Source organism: Helianthus annuus, chromosome 15 (genome assembly GCF_002127325.2).
Source record: "Helianthus annuus cultivar XRQ/B chromosome 15, HanXRQr2.0-SUNRISE, whole genome shotgun sequence".
Classification (NCBI taxonomy): domain Eukaryota; kingdom Viridiplantae; phylum Streptophyta; class Magnoliopsida; order Asterales; family Asteraceae; genus Helianthus; species Helianthus annuus.
The window spans coordinates 29306721-29325690 of NC_035447.2; the positions used below are offsets into that span (position 1 = coordinate 29306721).

Consider the following 18970-nt stretch of genomic DNA (forward strand, 5'->3'; position numbering starts at 1 on the left):
AAATATTGCCAAAATTAATATTGGTATTTTTCTGAGCCAGTTAGGGTCCCTGATTACCCTAACACCCGCTTCCTAATGCATTAAACAACTAACGGGGTTAGACCTCACACTTAATGCACTTAACGTAACTGAGCCGTAACTGAACGATTGAAAACGAACCGGATGTCATTACATCCTAAGGAAATCGGCCAACTAGTGGGACCGGGGAGGGTACACATTTGAATATTTAATTAGATTGCACGTTGATCGAGGACGAAATCTCTATAAAAAGCCCCACTCTCTCTCACATTTACACACACTAATCAAGAAACTCTCTCTCCCTCTCCCTCTCCCTCCTCTCGGCCGAGATCACCACCACCCCCACATCCGTTTTTCGGTTCAAGTCTTGACATTCCAAGGGTATACAAGTGTCGGTGGTTACGTACAACGGAGCTCGGAACAAACGGAACGCGAAGGACCTCTACCGTTTGCTATTATCCACTCAGTTTTTGCCATAGATCTTCCCTAGCCCCGAGCTAGAGGTATAACGTTTAAAACTCATTATTAATCGTGTCTAAAGTGGTTAAAAGGATTTTTGATGGTTGAATGTCGGTAACCCGCTAAATGAAACTTTAAAGTCTTCAAAAACGTGTATTTCGTTGGATAAAAGCACATAACGCGTGTAAAAGTCGTAGTACTTGAATATGTTGATTAATATGGCCCGATCTACGATGTGGTGGCTCTCATCATCGTTTAACCCGACTTTGTCCGGATCGCGTATCTTGACATACACTTGTTTCTTGTGTACAAGGGTTAAAAGGTGAAACTCCACCACACGGGAAACATGAACTTGTGTAAAAATGTTTTGACATGAAAAATAGTATCTAAAACAAGCCGATCTACGGATGTACAAGTGGTATATTCGTAGGACCGGGTGTCGAGAAAATCACGTTTTTATAAAAATGGGTAAGATATGAATAAGTATGATTTTCTATAAACTACAAGTGTAGAAACACTTGTACATAAAAGATCCGACAAAATATTGAGTTTTTACAAAAGTTGTCGGGAAGTTGTGAAGAGTGATTGTTTCTAAAAACGGGGTTTTTACAAGACTAAGTTATTATATGAATAGATCCACTAATATAAAGTGATCTACAAAACGACTCTTGGAAAAATTACAAGTTCATGTGGTAATACGACCTCGCAAAATAATCTACAATTTGAAGTGTTAAAACTTGTTTAGCATGTTGGAAAATTGTTTCGGTTGATTTGATAAATTGTTGAGATGTTTTTGTAAAAGAAAATGATACGCTTGAAAGCGTGGCCACCTCCAGTTACAGGGGAAACTCTGGCGAAATTTTCTAAAAATCTAACACTTAGAATATTTACAAGTGTTGGAATTATTTTTGAAGTATTTACAAAATATATTTCGCCATGACTTTATTAAATATTCGGAGGTGGGATTTTCACAAAAATAAACGTGATAAATATTTATTCAATAAATATATTTTTCACAACACTGTTTATGATTATTTTGTGAAAATGTATAAATATTATTTTTAGAGTAAAAATAATATTTACAACTTTGTCGAACTCAAAATAATACAAACGCTTATACGACAAGCATAAAAGTTACAACGGTAATTTCTATTACCACCTAATCATTAAAACGTAACTTACGCTTTACGCAGAAATATTCATCGACACGTATGTTGTCAACGTATTATTTTGGAAAAGAATTATGTAAAGAAAATATATTATTTTTGAGAAAAATAATTATATTTTGGAATAAGAAATAAAATTTATTAAGTGGGACTTAATGAGATAATATGAATACACATGTATTTAAATCCCCCATCCTTGGGAAGGAAAGTAAAATACCAAGTATACACACGAAGCGGTTGTCTAACCGTTTCCCAAAAATATCAACTATGAAGCTAAAGCACGGCCATCCGTCTAATAGAATTAGTACATGTAGGTCGTTGCGCAGCACACGGATATTCGGATTACTGATTTAGTGACGCCTTCACTGTGAGTTCATGTCCCCCTTTTCTCTTAACTGTTTTCAGTTTTATAAACTGCGGGGGTGAAATACATGTTACAATGATTATGGATATGTTATACATGGTATGATTAGCGTAAGGAGAGTTACTTTTAGATCATGTGAATGGGTAGGCGGAAACTTGAGGTCATTAATCCTCAGGGTGGGGACCGAGGGGCAGGAGCGGTAGATCTATTTGGGTGTAGCGAGCCCAGTCCCAGGTCCAGCAGAACGGACCTTGGGATGACTTTGTTCCCGACGCATAAATTTGCTAGGTTTGAGCCTTCCTACTTGCATTTACACATATCAATGGCCTTGCAAACCATTGGTGATCTCTTTTTCCTTATTTGCTACATACCAGGGTTTTTGATAAAGATAAAGGTTTATTTACTCATTTTCGCATGAACTCGCTCAACATTATTGTTGATTTTTCAACTTACATGTATTTCAGGGAATTAAGGATCTGGCACGGTTTAGCAGGATTTCCCGCTGCATTTAGATTCAGAGTCATCCGGGGTTCAAGGCTCATGGCTCTTTCCTGGACAAGCCATGGCCCCTGAACCGTGTTTATTTTGTTTGCATTATGGTAGTAGTTGTACTGTTTAAGACAAGTAATGGTTGTTGGGGGTTTACCCATTTAGACAATGTTTGACAATTTTATTTTCAATGGATGACTTTGCATGATTTTAAATTCATATAGCTTGTTATGGTTAAGCTATGGTATTAAGAAGTCACACCAAATTAACCACGCTTCCGCAAAGCCAGGGTGTGACACGAGATCTACACATTTCTTTATGTTAAAGTTCGCCGTATCAAGCTGTCTCAGATAAGCTATCTTCAAAGTATTCATAGCTTCAGCTTGTTCACCATCAGAATCTGTGTATTTGTTGATTTCTCTGTTCATAGTATCATACGATTCTTTCAACTTGTGAATGTTGTGCAACAGCTCATTGTTCTGCTTAATCAGTGAATCATAGTTCATGCACTTTTCTTGGACCATGACCGGTTCAACATCCACTTTAATCTCGAATTCAGGAACCTCTTTGACTGTCTTGTTTGAATTTAAAAATTGAGCTCTTCTCAATTTCTCTGCTTTTGCTTCTTCTTTCAATCTCTCTTCCTCTTCTGCCTCCTCTCTGTTCTTTCTTTGTCTCTCTTCAGCAGCTTCCATGACTTTTCTGCACCTTTCTGCACATTTCAAATCATAAGCATTAGCAAAGAAAGCATGAGAAGTATTTTTGGCCATAAAGTCTTGATCTGGATAAAAATCATCCCAAGTAAATCCTTCAGCCATCTTCTCGTCATTTTGTTCAGCTAAACACACTTTGCTTTCTTTCGGAAGATACTTTTCCCAGGTAAAATTATCATATTTTCCCTGACTAACAACACATGCCTTTTTATCAACCACATCTCTTCCATGAGCGGTTTGTGCATGCTGCTGTGCTGACTGAGTGATTTGATGATATATGGCTTTCTTGTGATAATCATTGTTTCCGAAAGGATTTTGGGCACCGGTAGCTTCACGGTTTTTGCATTCCCTCTTGACATGCCCCTTCTCCCTACAACGAAAACACGTAACTTTAGATTTATCAAAACCTAAAGCTGAAACGTTTGCATCACGAAAATCATCACGGCCGGTAATTTGTTTAAACTTCTCAGCGCGTCTCATCACACTCGCCATACACCATTTTATATCCATCAATTCCATTTCCTCAGCATCAGTTTGATCGTAATCCTCTTTCGTGAGCATTGGATTTCCGATCTTTCCTGCAACAAAACAACTATAAGACTCTAAAATCATCCCTAACATAGACATTTGATTTTTTGCAATATCTTCAGTGTAGTCCTGATCATTTTCAAGGCTTAACACAATGTTACACTGAAGTTTTCTACCATTCTTTGTTACAGAGATGTTAGGATCGAAAGATGAGAATCTTGTGTTGTTGCTTGATCCTTGAGATGTCTTCTTTTCAGGAGAATCTTTAACGCTGTAAGCAGTTTCGATCTTAGGAGAAAACTTTGTTGAATCAGTAGCACCATGCTTGTAGTATAGACTGATATCCTGCTCTCCATCGTAGTTCTTCATCCTAGCGATCTTTCTCTGCTCCATCTCCTGAGCTTCCAAATGCTTTATGAAATCTCCTAGTTTCATCTTTTTATATTCCACTTTGTTGGACTTCAGCATCATCAAAAATGTTCCCCAGATTTCATATGGAAGCGCATCTGCAAGTTTTTCAATTAATTCATCAGTATCCTTTTTAATACCTAACTTTGTCATATTTCTCACCAAGTTACAATATCTATCAATAATTTGTTTGGTGATTTCATTTTTCAATCCCCGAAACAAATCAAATTCCTTCTTCATGAGAGACATTTTGTTCTTTAACATATCGTCACTTCCCGTAAACTTTGCTTCCAATTCCGTCCAAATAGAATATGCAGTTCCGTCATGTTGAAGCAGTATCAAGATATCTTCCTTTATAGCTTGCTGAAGCAGACTCACCATCAATTTCTCATCTCTATATTTCTTTTTATCTGCAGTACTCATCTCTCTAAGTGTTAGCGGAGTACCATTCACAATATCATCTTTTGTGGGTTTAACATATGGTTCCTCGGTATGTTCCCACGCATCAAGATGATAGGCTTCAACCCAATTTCCGAATCGTTCCGACCACACGTTGTAATCATCAATATCCATGAGTTTCGGTGGTTTCTGAGACGTTCCGGTTTCATTTTCAATCAAAGCATTCTGAGTAATCGAGGTCGGGGTTGCAAAAGCGTTATAAAATTCAGAATCCATTGTTCACAAATTGTTTTCAAATTCACAACAATTTCCAAAGTTTAACACCCTGTTCACAAAAGTCCAAATAAGCAAACTGAATACACTGTCTTAATGAGCGGCCCAACTAATTTATCAAACAAGCGAATCCAGTGATCTGACTAAAAGGCGAACTGATCGAGTGGACTTGAATAATGTGTCCAAATAAGCGATCCAACCAATTTACCAAATCAGCGGAACAGACAATATCCGTTCGAGCGGACCTGAAGTGTTATTTCGAGCGGTCCAGGTGATGTCACTAAAAGCGGACCAAACAATGTCCGACCGAGCGGTTCATAAATTGTCAAATAAGCGGTCCAGAGACTGTCAAATGAGCGGACCAGGTTGAAATTTTCGAGCGGTCCCACTAAAAACTGTTCCTTGAAGCGGTCCTGACACGTAATTTGGAGCGGTTCTGATGCTTACGTCACTTTTTGAGCGAATCCGAAAGAACGAACCACCGAAAAATCAACTTTCTAGGTCGAATTTGGATCTGAAAACTTCAAGGGTTTATTAGTTCATGATTCCGAGCGTACTTTGCGATTTTGAGCCGGGTTCACCGTGAAAAATTTTGAAAACGTGAAGAAAGTGTAGAAAATCAGAAGAAATGCAGCTAAAATGGCAAGAACTCCTCCTCCTGAGCTCTGATACCACTTGTAGGATCGTTCTCCGACCTGTTTGAGTCGTTCAGAGTAGTTCGTATCCGAATTAAGAGGCGGAAACTAATAATTCGGTGCTATTGAAGCTGTATTCACTTTAATATTGTTGTTTTATTGATATCTTGCAATATTACACGATCTGACAGCACTTCGGCAGCACTTCGTGGCTCAACCGGAAGATTACACCGTTAACTATGTGCTAGGATCGCTCCCCTATTTATAGATAAGCTGGTCCGCTCATACGTACATGTACGTATGAGCGGTCCTACATTGTGACATAAAAGCGGTCCAACTACATGACCCTAAGAGCGATCCAGACCATTACTGACACATAAGCGGTCCTAGACTAGTGACTAATAAGCGATCCATATACAACTTGCATTTCTAGGTATCCGTGTCATTTCTGATCTGTTCAATCTTCAAGACTTGATGGAAGACGTAGTCAGCAGACGTAGGTGCACTAACAGTTTATCGTAGAGTTCTTGAAAGGGACGAACCCTTTGTGGAGGGACCGGTGGCTTTGAGAACCTGATCGGCTTAACAGGAGATACCTTGGACGAACCCTTGCTTGCTGAGGCTTCATCAGGATCAACAATCAACGCATCTATGAAATCGTTCAGTGATTGAACTTCTTCAGTAACAGTCTCTGGTCTTTCGGAGGCTGATATTTCTTTTCGCTTGAGTTTCTTTTCCCTCTTTTCCTTTTCTTGCAGTGCGTGAATTTCTCTCATATCTCTGATATGCTGACGATGTTCTTCAGACTCGGCCGCCCTGATGCTTGCACCCATGAATCTTTCAGTACTTTCAGAAGCCTTTTTCTTCTTAGGTGGCTCATCTTCAGCAGCCTGCTTTTCTTTCCTTTTAATTTCAAGCATTCTTCCTTTGCAGCTGCCTCAGCTTGCTCTTGAGCAGCTCTTTGCTGTTTTTCTCGAATAGCCTCCTTGTATATTCTATACGCTTCCTTTACTAAAGGCAATCTTTCAGCTCGATACATCCAGTCGTGTAACAACACCCATTCATTAGTCTTGATTTCTGTGTACTGACGACTTGTAGGAACATGAAATTTGTAAAGATCTCCATCGTTTGGAGCATCCTTGTATTGGTCATTGATTAGCATTTGGATGAACCTTGGATACATCGCCCAAGTCGGCCCACTGACATTTTCCAGCATATTGTTGAAGATTAAGCCAGAGATGTTGAACATTTGATTCACACATAAATTTAACATAGCTGCTGACCTTTCCAGATTTAATCCGTCGAACCCACCTTTGCGATGAACTAAACTCATAGCAAATACGTGAACTATGAACCTCCAGTCCCTTGTGAGTCCACCTCTTTTAATCTCGTTCTTGTGTCGAAAGTCTCCAACATACCCCATTCCCCGAAATCCATCCAAGATATCATCTTTCTTTAGCGAAATTGGGTCGTTTGCATTGTCTTGCAGCTTTAAAACTTTGCAAATTCTTTCTTCAGTCACTTCTATTCGTTTGTTGCGCACAGTTGAAGACATCCCTCTTGTGTTATTGATAGTTTCAGGCTTTGCGTTTTCCCAGAACTCTCGAATGTGAGTTTTGTATACTTTAACAGCTGTTTCGACCGCGTATCCGATTCTGCTTGATCGAACCCATCTAGTTGCATCCTCAAAATCCTGTGGCACATGATCCAGATTGATGCTTTGATTATGCTTCGACGTTTTATCCCATTCTATGTTCTTCACCATACTGCTTTTGACACGAAAAACGAGGCAAGTTAGAAAGAGCTTGAGAAAATAAATATTTACACGAGAAACTATACACAAACAGTATTTACAAGATTGGTTAAAAGAATTAAAGAAATTTGTTAATTAAAAAAAATTAAGTTCTGCATAATTTCGCTCCCGGGTCATAAATTGCCTTCGCTGGTGCTGGTGATCGAGATCCGGAGCTTAGATCAACAATGATGACTGATCATCGCTGATTTCGCTGACTGACCAGACGTTCATTATCGCTATTTTCGTTGTTGTCGCTCACAGACTATACTCTTGTCTTCGCTGAGCTCGCTAGTGGCCCGGATAACTTTGTCGGCATCAAACTCAGGTCAAGTGTATGGTTACTGGTTTAGTTTCGCTAGCGAACTTAAGCGATGACAGAGTTTTGTTTCCGGAAAGGATCTACTAGCCAAGGTAATAGTCTAGATCGCTTTCGGGCGAAATAGACTATTTTGCCGGTTGCTCGAACTCGCGTTCGAGACTTTTGATATTCCCTGTTAAATTCGCTATCTTCGCTGTCATCATGGATTTCTTACAAAACCCTTCTAAAACCCTTTAACCGATTTTATCGATTGATTAATGTCTATTTCAGATAAGTCTAAGCATAAACAAACTTTCCGATGTCTCTGTTCGTTCGGTTTCACTGTTTGAAACACATAAACAATCAACAGTTTCGACAATTTATGAAGAATTTGACTATAAAGCAAAGATCCAAATGTTAGTGAATCTAAGAATGGAACTGATCACCGAAAACATGGGTTGATGAATGCGAAGAATGAGAATGTTGATTAACTATAAAGTGTACCTTGTGATCTTGAATGAGATGAATCTTGTGAAAGGTTTAAAAGTGTTGGAGAAGAAACTATTTCGGTTTTTAGAGACGAGGAAGGTGAAGGATTTTTGAAAAACTTTGGATAAATGACGGTTGTGAAAGATATTTATATGTGAATTTTGATATCCAGCAAAATTATAATTTCGCTGGTATCTTAATTCCGCCGCCAATAGAGGGATTTCAAACAATTTTAAATTCGCTACTTGATTTCAAACTTTCTCGTAAAACGTGCCCAGTTTTGTTTAAAATATTATTTATTTTAAAATATTCACAAAATTGATTGAATTTGGACCATTTTGACTCCGAACTTCGAATTTCCAGCTCTGGGAGGTTCCATTTGATGCAGATTTTCTTGAAACATTCAACGCTCGCCGACACACCTGCTGAAGATCATATTGCCGACACTTGCCAATTTCTTTATTTATTATTATTATTATTATATACTAACCAGGGCATAAGAAAAACCGCCAGTATGTTTGTCCGCTTAAATCCATGCATCCTTCTTTCAACATGCCTTCGGAGAGCGCTTTTATCATGTTTTTGGTAATATTGACAAGTCTTCGATGGCCCCCACACAAGCTATTGAGAATAGAATCATTACACCCCCGTGAGTCCCACATCAGGACATACCCCCGCGATCAAGGTATGCACAACGATTCCTCATAACTGGTCAGTATATTGGTTTCATTCTCTTCAACGATAGAGCGGAGATCAGGTCTGTACTTTCGTACAACAGAGATCCCAAGAACTATCGAGGGCTAAGACAGATAGTTCGGTGAACAGGTCAGTACTACCGTACAGCAGAGTGACCAAACTAATCTATCCAAGGTTTTTGGCCAAAAATGGCGCTTATAATGAGAAGGGTTTTGGCCAAAGATGGCGCTTATTAGGAAGGGTTTGGACTTTTTTCTTTTTTTTATAAGGCACTTATTATTAAAAGAATATCATAGCGTCTAGGTCAGCATGTATCTGGATGCAGCAGAAGAACAACTATGATATCCTCCGAATGAAATACCAATATAAAGACCCGAAATCTCAGACTTTGGCAATCTATCAACGCAAGATTCAAGACCATTAAGCCATATGCCGCAACGTGTTACCCACTGAGATGCGTAATGCCTGAAAAAAGCCAGAATTCTTGTGTAGACATTATGTTTTGCTCCCTAACAGCAGTTTACTCGTCGGTGTTGCTGAATCTACCGACACGTCGTTGCTTGGTACCCCGATTTCTTTTTGTTTTCTGTTTTTGCAAGAAATGACAAAGTGTTAGCAATTTTTTATAACTTCCTCTAGCAGGAGTCAGACTTAAGCATCTATTTTTGGATTTTCTTAATATATCCCCCCTAAAATCTTTATTTTCGTGAGTCCATTTGCCCGAAAATAAAATTTTAAACAGAAAATCTTTTTGGTGGGCGACATTTTTTGATACCTGTTTTACTCTCAACAAACGTTTTTTTTAATAGTATTTACGGACAAATTGGATCACAAGATTCATTTCCATTCAAGGAAATTAACCATTTCCAACCAGGTTACCAGCTGGTTGAATCGGGTTTTATCAAAAGCTTTCGTGAAAATGTCGGCCCGCTGCTGTGTTGTATCCACTGGCACCACTTGAATATACCCCTTCTCGTAGGCATCTCTAATTGCGTGAATTCGAATTTCAATGTGCTTTGTTCTTGAGTAGTGTATGGGATTCTTCACAATTCCCAGACATGCTTCATTGTCGATGGATATAGGAGTCTTCATGATGTTGATTCCATAATCCAACAACTGATTTTGTATCCAGAGAACTTGTGAACAGCAACTGTAGGCCGCGGTGTATTCTGCCTGAGCGGTTGAGGTGGACACCGTTGTCTGCTTCTTGCTTTGCCATGAGATCAAACGATTTCCCAAGAATTGACATCCTCCTGATACAGACCTGCGATCTACTTTACAACCTGCATGATCACTGTCAGAATAGGCAATAAGATCAAAATTACTATCTTTAGGATACCAAAGACCTAGTTTAGGAGTTCCTTTGAGATAGCGGAAGATGCGCTTTACAGCAGTTTCATGATATTCCTTGGGATTTGTCTGAAATCGAGCACAAAGACAGACTGCCCACATAATGTCCGGCCTGCTAGCCATCAAATACATCAGAGAACCGATCATCGAGCGATAAAAGGATTTGTTTACTGGTTTTCCTTGAGGATCTAGAGTGATTTCTGTCTAAGAGGCGAATGGGGTGCTTGCAACTTTACAGTCGTTCATGTTGTACTTCGTGAGAATATCCCGAATGTACTTGGCCTGATGAATAAGAATCCCATCCTCCTTTTGCTTCACTTCTAGTCCTAAGAAAAAATTCAGCTCTCCCATCATGCTCATTTCGAATTTTGCCTTCATGACGGTCTCGAATTCTCTGCACAACGCCTCGTTAGTTGACCCGAAGATGATATCGTCGACGTAGATTTGAACCAGCATTACATCCTCCCCGATCTTCTTGGTGAAGAGAGTCATGTCGATCTTTCCTTTGGTGTACCCACACTCTAACAGGTAAGTTGACAAGGTTTCGTACCAAGCACGTGGAGCTTGGTGAAGACCATAGAGCGCTTTGTCCAACTTGAAATAGCGACCTGGAAAATGAGGACCTTCGAACCATGGAGGCTGACATACGTAGACTTCTTCCTTTACTTTCCCATACAGAAAAACACTCTTTACATCCATTTGGAAAACTTTGAAATTTCTATATGATGCATATGCCAGGAATATTCTGATTGCTTCCAGTCGTGCAACCGGAGCAAATACTTCCTCGTAGTCAATCCCTTCTTCCTGAAGAAAACCTTGTACTACCAATCTGGCCTTGTTCTTGATTACCACTCCACGATCATCCATCTTGTTATGGAAGACCCATTTAGTACCAACTGGAAACTTTCCTTCAGGTAAATCTACTAATTCCCAAACTTTAAGTTTCCTGAATTGAGATAGCTCTTCCTTTATGGCCTGGACCCAACTGGAGTCTTGAATAGCATCTTCGATGTCTCATGGAACGGATTGCGAAAGAAAGGCTGCAAAGTGACCTTTGTTGATGCTTGACGACTGCCCGCGTGTACGCACTCCTTCTTCGACTGCGCCTATGACGTTTTCAAGAGGATGATTTCGATCTATCTTGTATCTGGCATTGTCAGAGACTCAATCTGCTGCGGAAGGTTGGTGAAGTGTTCGTCCACGTAAATCACTGGTGGATCATCTTCTTGAGTCGGTTCATCCACATTCGCCTGTGAAGAAGAAGCACCGTTTTCTTGGGTGTTCTCAGTCGAAGTGTCACCAGTTGCTTCATTCACAGCCAGAATAGGATCAGCGGTTGATGGAGATAGACGGGTGGTAAACGGAGTTAAACCAATGTCTGATGAGTCAAACAGTGGTTCAACTTGAGTGTCTTCAACAGGTTCTGTTTCTGGGACCACTTCCGGAATATCAAAGGTGTTAAAAATCACACCCACATCATAGAACCAATCAGGAGTACTTCCGGTGTTGGTGTAGTTTCCTACTTGAAAATCAACATAGTAAGATTCAATCACCATCTTCGTTCTTTTGTTGTAAACACGGTAGGCCTTCTGTGTGGATGAATACCCCATGAAGTAGCATATATCACCCACTGCTTCAAATTTGATGAGATTTTCCTAAGTGTTTAGAAGGGTGCACTAACAACCAAATGGTCTGAAGAAGTCAATGAGCGGCTTTCTTTTGAAGAGAAGTTCATATGCAGTCTTTCCATGTGGTTTTACAATGAGTACCCTGTTCAGAGCATAGCATGTCGTATTTACGGCTTCTGCCCAGAAGATGATTGGAAGTTTTGAATCCACCAGCATGGTTCGTGCAGCTTCGATCAACGTTCTATTCTTGCGTTCAGCGACTCCATTTTGTCGGGGAGTTCTGGCTGCACTGTATTGGAGATGAATTCCCTTTTCTGCACAGAGGGATATGAAGGTTTGATTTTTGAACTCGGACCCATTGTCACTTCTGATCGACTTCACTTTTAGTTTGGTCACGTTTTCAATCAGCGGGATGAACGATTTGAGAACTTCAGCTGTCTTGCTTTTTGCTTCAAGAAAATAGACCCATGAAAATCGAGACAAATCATCTGTGATCACCAAACAGTAAGAACTTTTAGCAAGACTTTTAACACTAATTGGACCAAAAAGATCCATATGCATCAATTGAAGAGGTGTAGTGATTGTATTCACTGCTTTGGACTTGTGCGATTTCTTGTGTTGCTTTCCCTGGGCGCATGCTATACATTTTTCAGAAAATGGGAATTCTTTAATTGGAAGACCTCTTACTAAGTTTAACTTAGAGAGTTTGTTCATATTTTTGAAATTTACATGCCCCAATCGCCTGTGCCAAAGCAGTGACTCCGACTCTGAAACCTTAGAGATCAAGCAGGTCCGATTGTCGTTTGTCTTGGGATTTTTCATATTGAGCACGTATGTGTTGTTTTGTCTTGGAGCAGTGAGCATGATCATTTCAGCAGGAACAACATATCTAGGCTTGAGGAACAAGCATTCCATGTCATTGAAAAGCACTGATATTCCTTTATCACAGACTTGTGAGACACTCATGAGATTGTAGCACAACTCCGGAACATAGTTGACATTCTCCAACGTGAGGGCTTCAGACACCACATCTCCTACTCCAACGATCTTTCCTCCTTTCTCGTCTCCAGCGAAAGATACGAAATCACCATCGATGAAGCGAAAGTTTTTCAGAAGTTCCTTCAATCCAGTCATGTGTCTTGAACATCCGCTGTCCACATGCCAGATGTACTCCATGAGCATACGGAGCCATTTCTGGAGTTTATTCTAATATACAAAAATATATCAAATTAGTTTGTTTTGGGAACCCAGATTTGCTTCATTTCGAATATATCGTGGTTTTGACCCACGTTGGCCTCTTAAAATAGGCTGTTGACTCAACCAGATTTTTAACAGACTTCTTAAGATAATTTAGTTGATATGTGACGTTTGTAAGAAAATCATATTCTGGTTTAGAAAACTTCTTGGTTTTACAATGTTTCGCCGTATGTCCTAAGTGACCACAGCGAAAGCATCTTTTATGTCTGGGTCTTTTGGTGTTAGAAGATGATGTATGTGATGAGAGTCTTGAGCTTTCTTCTTTCTTCATTTTCTTGTCCACTCTGCTTTCATCTTCTGAGTATTCTTCATCACTGTCTGAATCGAATGAACTTTCAAACGTGTTGTCCTCGCTTGAGCTTTGCTCTTCACTTGCTTTGTAACTTGACTCATTGTAGCTTTGATCTTTGTTTGAACTTTCTGAGTCTTGGTCTTCAATGGTTTCAGGACTTGAACATTTGAAGCTCTCATCATTTGTGGGTTGATCTTCACTTGAGGATTCGAGACTTTCACTACTTGTTGTTTGATCTTCACTTGAACTTTCTGATCTTTGCTCATCTTCTGAGGCAGTGATGCTTGAGTCTTCATTGCCATGATCTTCAGTGACGCTCTTTTCTGAGTCTTTCATACCTGTTCTAGAAGGAATAAATTCGGGAATCTCCTCTGTGAGGAATTTTCCAAAACTATTCCTTTTCAATTCTGGCACAAATACAGGAGATTCACAAACAACTTTATCATCACAAAACGCATAATTCAAATCATGACACTTAGACACACAATGTTCACGATCATGGGTCTCAAATGTAGGCACATGGCCCTTACAGTCATCTGAAGATTTAAATTTAGGCACACGGCCATTACAGTCATCCATCCTACTTAAATTATTGCATTCATCCTTAATATTGTTTCTCCAAGAACAGTTCCAGGCGAACCAGTTAACGGTGGAATAACTGTCGCCTGAATATCCAATTCCTATTTTTGAACCGCCGCAGTCTCCATCCTCATCGCACACATCTTCTTTACACACAATGGGATCTGCATTACTTATAGAATAGTTAGCGGTTGTCTCATTTTCACAAAACTCATTTTGTTCAACAGAGGCCTTTTCATTGATGAGATCGTTTTCGGGATGAGGAGTCGGCATAGGCACATAGTTTTTGCTATGTGGTGGAAAGAAGAGTTTTCTTTCATTTCCGTGCCTATCCTTATACCCAATCCCGTATTTCACAAACATTGGTCGTTGGCAGTTTTTGATGTCAGTAAAGGCCTTCTGACTGACATTCCATTTGTCTATTATAATTTGTAATTTATCCTTTTCGTTCAAAGCTTTTTCTAATCTTTCAGTGAGATAGTTAATGATAAAATCTTTTCTAAACACAAATTCTTTTAGAGTTTGCATTTCAGCTAAAGTTGAATTCAACTTTCTCTGATATGCAGCCTCATTCTGTTTAAGCTCGTTGTTAAATTTTAAAGCTTTGCCTTTTTGTCTCTCAAATTCTAGATTTAAGGACTTGTAATGTGCCACGACATCAACGCATGCAGGTGTGCATAATTTTTCTTTAAAACTAAGTGGAATACTGTTACTAAGTCCTTGTCAGCCTTCTCTTTTGATGAATCTGCTTTCATGGCGGCTGCTGGGACCTTTTCCTTACCCTTCTTTTGATCAGATGCTTCTTTCAAAGCATGCTCCTCTGCTTCTCCACACTTCTTTTCATTTTCAGGCTCCACTGAAGTGAGAATGCTTTTCAAACCTTTGTCAGCAACATTTTCTCCTTTTGGAATTCCAGCTGTCTATTTCTCAAACTGCTTGAGTGAGGACTCGCTTGAGATTTTTGCCATAAGAGCTTTGTTGACTTGCTCCTTAGTTTCAGCAATTTCTTCACTCCAATCATAGTCTTCAACGACTAAAGCTTTTGGCGTGCTAGGAGACGCGTTGCTCTTGTTTTCTTCAACTGTGATTTGCTTTACAGCAGGAGTGGTTTCACTGTTTCCTTCTTTCAACAGAGGACAATCACGCTTGAAATGGCCCAGATTTTTGCAGTTGTAACACCTAAGTTTAGATTTGTCAAAACCAGCTTTTCCAAGACCCAAACGCTTTCCTGTTTTGTCTTGAAATTTCTTTAACCTCAAAGTGATCATGGCCATCTGCCATTTTAGATCCATTTCTTCCATGTCATCTGGATCAACCTGATACATGTCTTCGGCAGTGAGCATCTCCTTCTTCAGTTCTCCAGACATTAAAGCTTCATAGCTGCTTAGAAACATGTTGAAAAGTGCCACGTTTTCAGTAGACACCTTCAACGCTTGTGTATCGCCAAACGTGATGGTCTTTTCACTGGGTTGTGGAGCTTTCGATGCGCTTGCGGAAGCGTTTGCATAGATTAAATCAGAAGCTTGTGGAGTGATGCCACCTGAAGCAAGAAACGCCACGTTTTTCAATCCGGCAGAGGTTTGAGTTGACTTTGGTGGGTAACCAGCAGTGTTCATCTCTCTTTTGTTGACATCCATTTCAAAGGCTCTTAGGGTGTTAATCAAGTCGGACAGAGTGACAGGATTTGGATTGTTGAGGAAATCCTTCTTGATCATCATGCATTGTAGGCTCCATTCCTTGGGAAGTGAATCTAGCAGCTTCTTTATTGCAGCACGGTTTGTGACAGGATTTCCCGCCTTCTTCATTTTGGTCATCATATTCAGAAAGCGACTGATGTGATCGGAAAGACTTTCTCCACGAACTCCATAAAACATGTCATATTATTTCTGCACCATATCTCTCTTGCTTTCGATCAACTCTTCATTTCCTTCATAATACTCAATCAATGCATTCCAGAGTGCATTTGCAGTTCGGTGTTCTTCAAACATGTTGAAGTCATCAGTTGATAGTGCCATGGTTAAGGCAGCATGAGCACGACGATCACGTTGGATTAGAGCCTTGTCTTCATCAGTAAAGGTAGTTGCATCATTGTTGGCAACTACCGCATCTCCTCGAATAACCGTTGGAATGTGGGGTCCAGCGGTGACAGAGAGCCACAGATTGTAGTCTGTGTACTCGAAGAACGACTGAATGCGAGTCTTCCAAGTGCTAAAGTCTTCAGCCCCTTTCAACTTTGGTGGCCGAGTAGTGGTTCCAGTCTCAAGTTCCGCTTGAACAATTGGACTTAGTTGATTCAACGACATCTTTGCTTGATTTTGACAAAAGAAAGCTGATCAGAAGCTAATTTCGCTGACAGATCGCTGGAAACTAGTGAAAGAATTTATTTCGCCGAAGACAAGAGAGGCACGTGCAATTTCGCTGACAGATCTTGCTGGTCTTCAACCTTCGCTGGCACACTAGGTTGTCCTGCACGAGCGAACAAGCTAATTCCGCTGACACACACAACACAAACGTTAGTTGGACTAATTTCGCCGATTACCGTGATAAGAACGCTGTGGTTCAATATCACAGTTCTCGAAGTCGCCTTCGATAATTTCGCTCAAGGGTCACTGGACACTATTTCGCTGATAATCAGTAATTTCGCTCGAATGATGATCGTCGAAATTAATGATCCTGCGATGAGTTTCTAAAAGATTTAGTTATGTTCGCTATATTCAACGATAAGTTCGCTATATTCAAATTTTAAATTCGCTGCATTCATAAATTGTTCGCTGCATTCATATTAAATTCGCTGGACAGAGGGTTTAACACGAACTAAAACACTCTAATCAATCAAAAACAGCTCAAAAACCATGTTTTGATGCATCAAAATGTCCAAAATGACTCCCTAATCATGCATTAACAACAACCTATCGATTAAACACACCAAATCAATCCATTTTAAGTCCAAAATTTGAAAACCTTGAAACTTTTGAAAAACCTTCAAAACTATGAAAAATCTCAACAAAAACACAACAACCAAGAGCACTAAGGCTCTGATACCAAATTGTAGATCCCAAAATCAATCCGGATCACAGTGGTTGGTTGTTTTAACCCAAAACACCTATTGATTAAGTGTTTGAGCTATGAAAAGTCAAGAATGATCAAAGATGAAGGTGAAGCTAATGGATTAATGAATACAACAAGTGTTGTACTGAATCCAAACAATGAAATAAATCAATAGAGAACCTTGGATATCAGATTTGAGCACAAGATCAATGATAGAATGTAAACAACACCAATATTCATTCAAGAGCCAAAAGCTTGAGTTGGTTACAATACAAGGGCTATATATAGTGTTCCTGACTAGCCAGCAAATTTATAAATTTGCCGGATTCTTATCTACACTAGGTCGGGAAGCCTAATTCTAGAGAATTACAAAATAAGCCCTTATACTATCAAAATAGCTACAAACTATAATTAAAACTAATCCAGCACAAGTATCAACGATCTCAAAAGTTCCAACAATAACGAATTTATAAATTTGCTAATCACTTGAAGACACAATCTGAACAAAAAGATTTATCATGTAAGTCACTGATGAACCACTTGAATGAATATCATTTTCATTTCACACATCTTCAAACAAACTTTCCCAAACCTGTTCATCATGTTCAGCACTAAGAATTTTGAAAATTAGCTTTTCAATATCAGTTGTTAAAAATCTTTTTGGATTTTTCAAAATTTTATGCTAAAACACACCGAAAATCTTTTTGGAATTTTGTGAAATAACCAAAATGAAATGCAGTAAAGAAATATTTACATACAATATTTTTGTGAGTTTGTGTAAGAAGATCATATCAGTTTCTGAGACAAATCACCAACACCGTTAAGCTTTAAACATTCTAAGTTCTAAACAATTCACTTAGATTGTCAGTATACTGATCCACTAAAATTTTCACACAAAGTTCAACTGTTTCGAGATACGAGATTAATGTTTTATGCACTTAAACTAATTCGCGTGTCCCACCTCAGAATATACTCCCGTATCCAGATCATTTATGCTGAGGGCGGCGCTATTTTTCAAGCAAGCGTAAAGTATTCTCCGGGGACTAGGCCATTTCTTCCGCAAAATCAGAAGTCCCGGGATAATACCCAGATATCACTAAGCATAAAGACCTAGTATCTCAGAAAGAGGGGTCCTTCAAACAAGATTTCGGGGGTTACCCATATATCCGAGAGATGTTACCCACGAATTAAGCAAGTTTGAAATTTAGGTTTATATCTCGTCACAATCTATTAAATGTGCAAAAACCTACTGACACATCATCAGTGAGACCGTTTATCACTATTTAACTTTCCAATTCTTTAGCATGCCGTGATCGTCCACTGATGTACTATCATTTCCTCTTTTATACAACAAAACTCATTTTTTTTTAATTTATCATGTTTTTGGCTTTTTCAAATTTTCTAATGTTTTTGGATTTTCTGTGAAAATTTTTTACTCCCCCTAAAATGCAAACACATTTTAGGAAATTTGAAAATAAACTGTACAAACAAATTGACAACTGATATCAAATCACTTCAAATCGCCATCCACTTGGCATAAACAATCAGAACTCCCCCTCACAACAAACTATTTTCCCATTGTGATTTCAAAACACTTATGTTTGTTTTAATCAAATGGTTTTTTCGGAAAATTAGTTTTGTTGATTTTCAAACCATTTGTAGGTTAGGGGATAAACTCATCATTTGTTCTCCAAAATACCACTTGTAAGTATGATCCAATCAAGTTCAACTTAATGACCTTGATTAACCACTTGTCAATGAAAACCTCTTTCAACCACTTACAGGTTCACTCACCAACCATAATCACTTGTAAATCAAAATAAAGATATCACATGTAGATTTACCAAACAAACATTTCAAGAATGATGCCGATTCCTGCTCCACTCTTACCAACCTGGGAGCTCCGGCAAGTCAGGTATTTACTCAAACATTATATCCACCCAAGCCTGACCAGCCTTGGGTGATTTTGGCACACATCTTTCCCACCAACATTTTGATTTGTAAAATTCTTTTGCACCCTTTACCTTCCTATCAACCATCTTTCCAAAGATATGTTTGACTTTCCCGTTGAAAGCCTTCTCAACAT

The 18970-nt window shown here is 39.1% G+C and overlaps 1 protein-coding gene across 1 annotated transcript; it reads right to left on the bottom strand.

Moving 5' to 3' along the window:
- Positions 1 to 11756: 11756 nt before the first annotated feature.
- Positions 11757 to 16139, bottom strand: LOC110913497. The gene is made up of 7 exons (XM_035984284.1): positions 15804 to 16139; positions 15160 to 15635; positions 14789 to 15015; positions 14544 to 14692; positions 13249 to 13731; positions 12353 to 12914; positions 11757 to 12196 (listed from the first exon to the last, which is right to left on the bottom strand). Exons 1-7 carry the CDS (start codon positions 16137 to 16139, stop codon positions 11757 to 11759), a joined length of 2673 nt encoding a protein of 890 aa, XP_035840177.1.
- Positions 16140 to 18970: the final 2831 nt, after the last annotated feature.

Excerpts from the sequence above, each read along its gene's own strand:
- LOC110913497 (XM_035984284.1), bottom strand. The coding sequence starts at position 16,139 with ATGTCGTTGAATCAACTAAGTCCAATTGTTCAAGCGGAACTTGAGACT. Across the intron at positions 15,636-15,803 it reads TGTTTGAAGAACACCGAACT|AAGGCGGGAAATCCTGTCAC; the intron begins GCAAATGCACTC and ends ACCAAAATGAAG. Across the intron at positions 12,197-12,352 it reads ATTCCCATTTTCTGAAAAAT|ATGATTTGTCTCGATTTTCA; the intron begins GTATAGCATGCG and ends TGGTGATCACAG.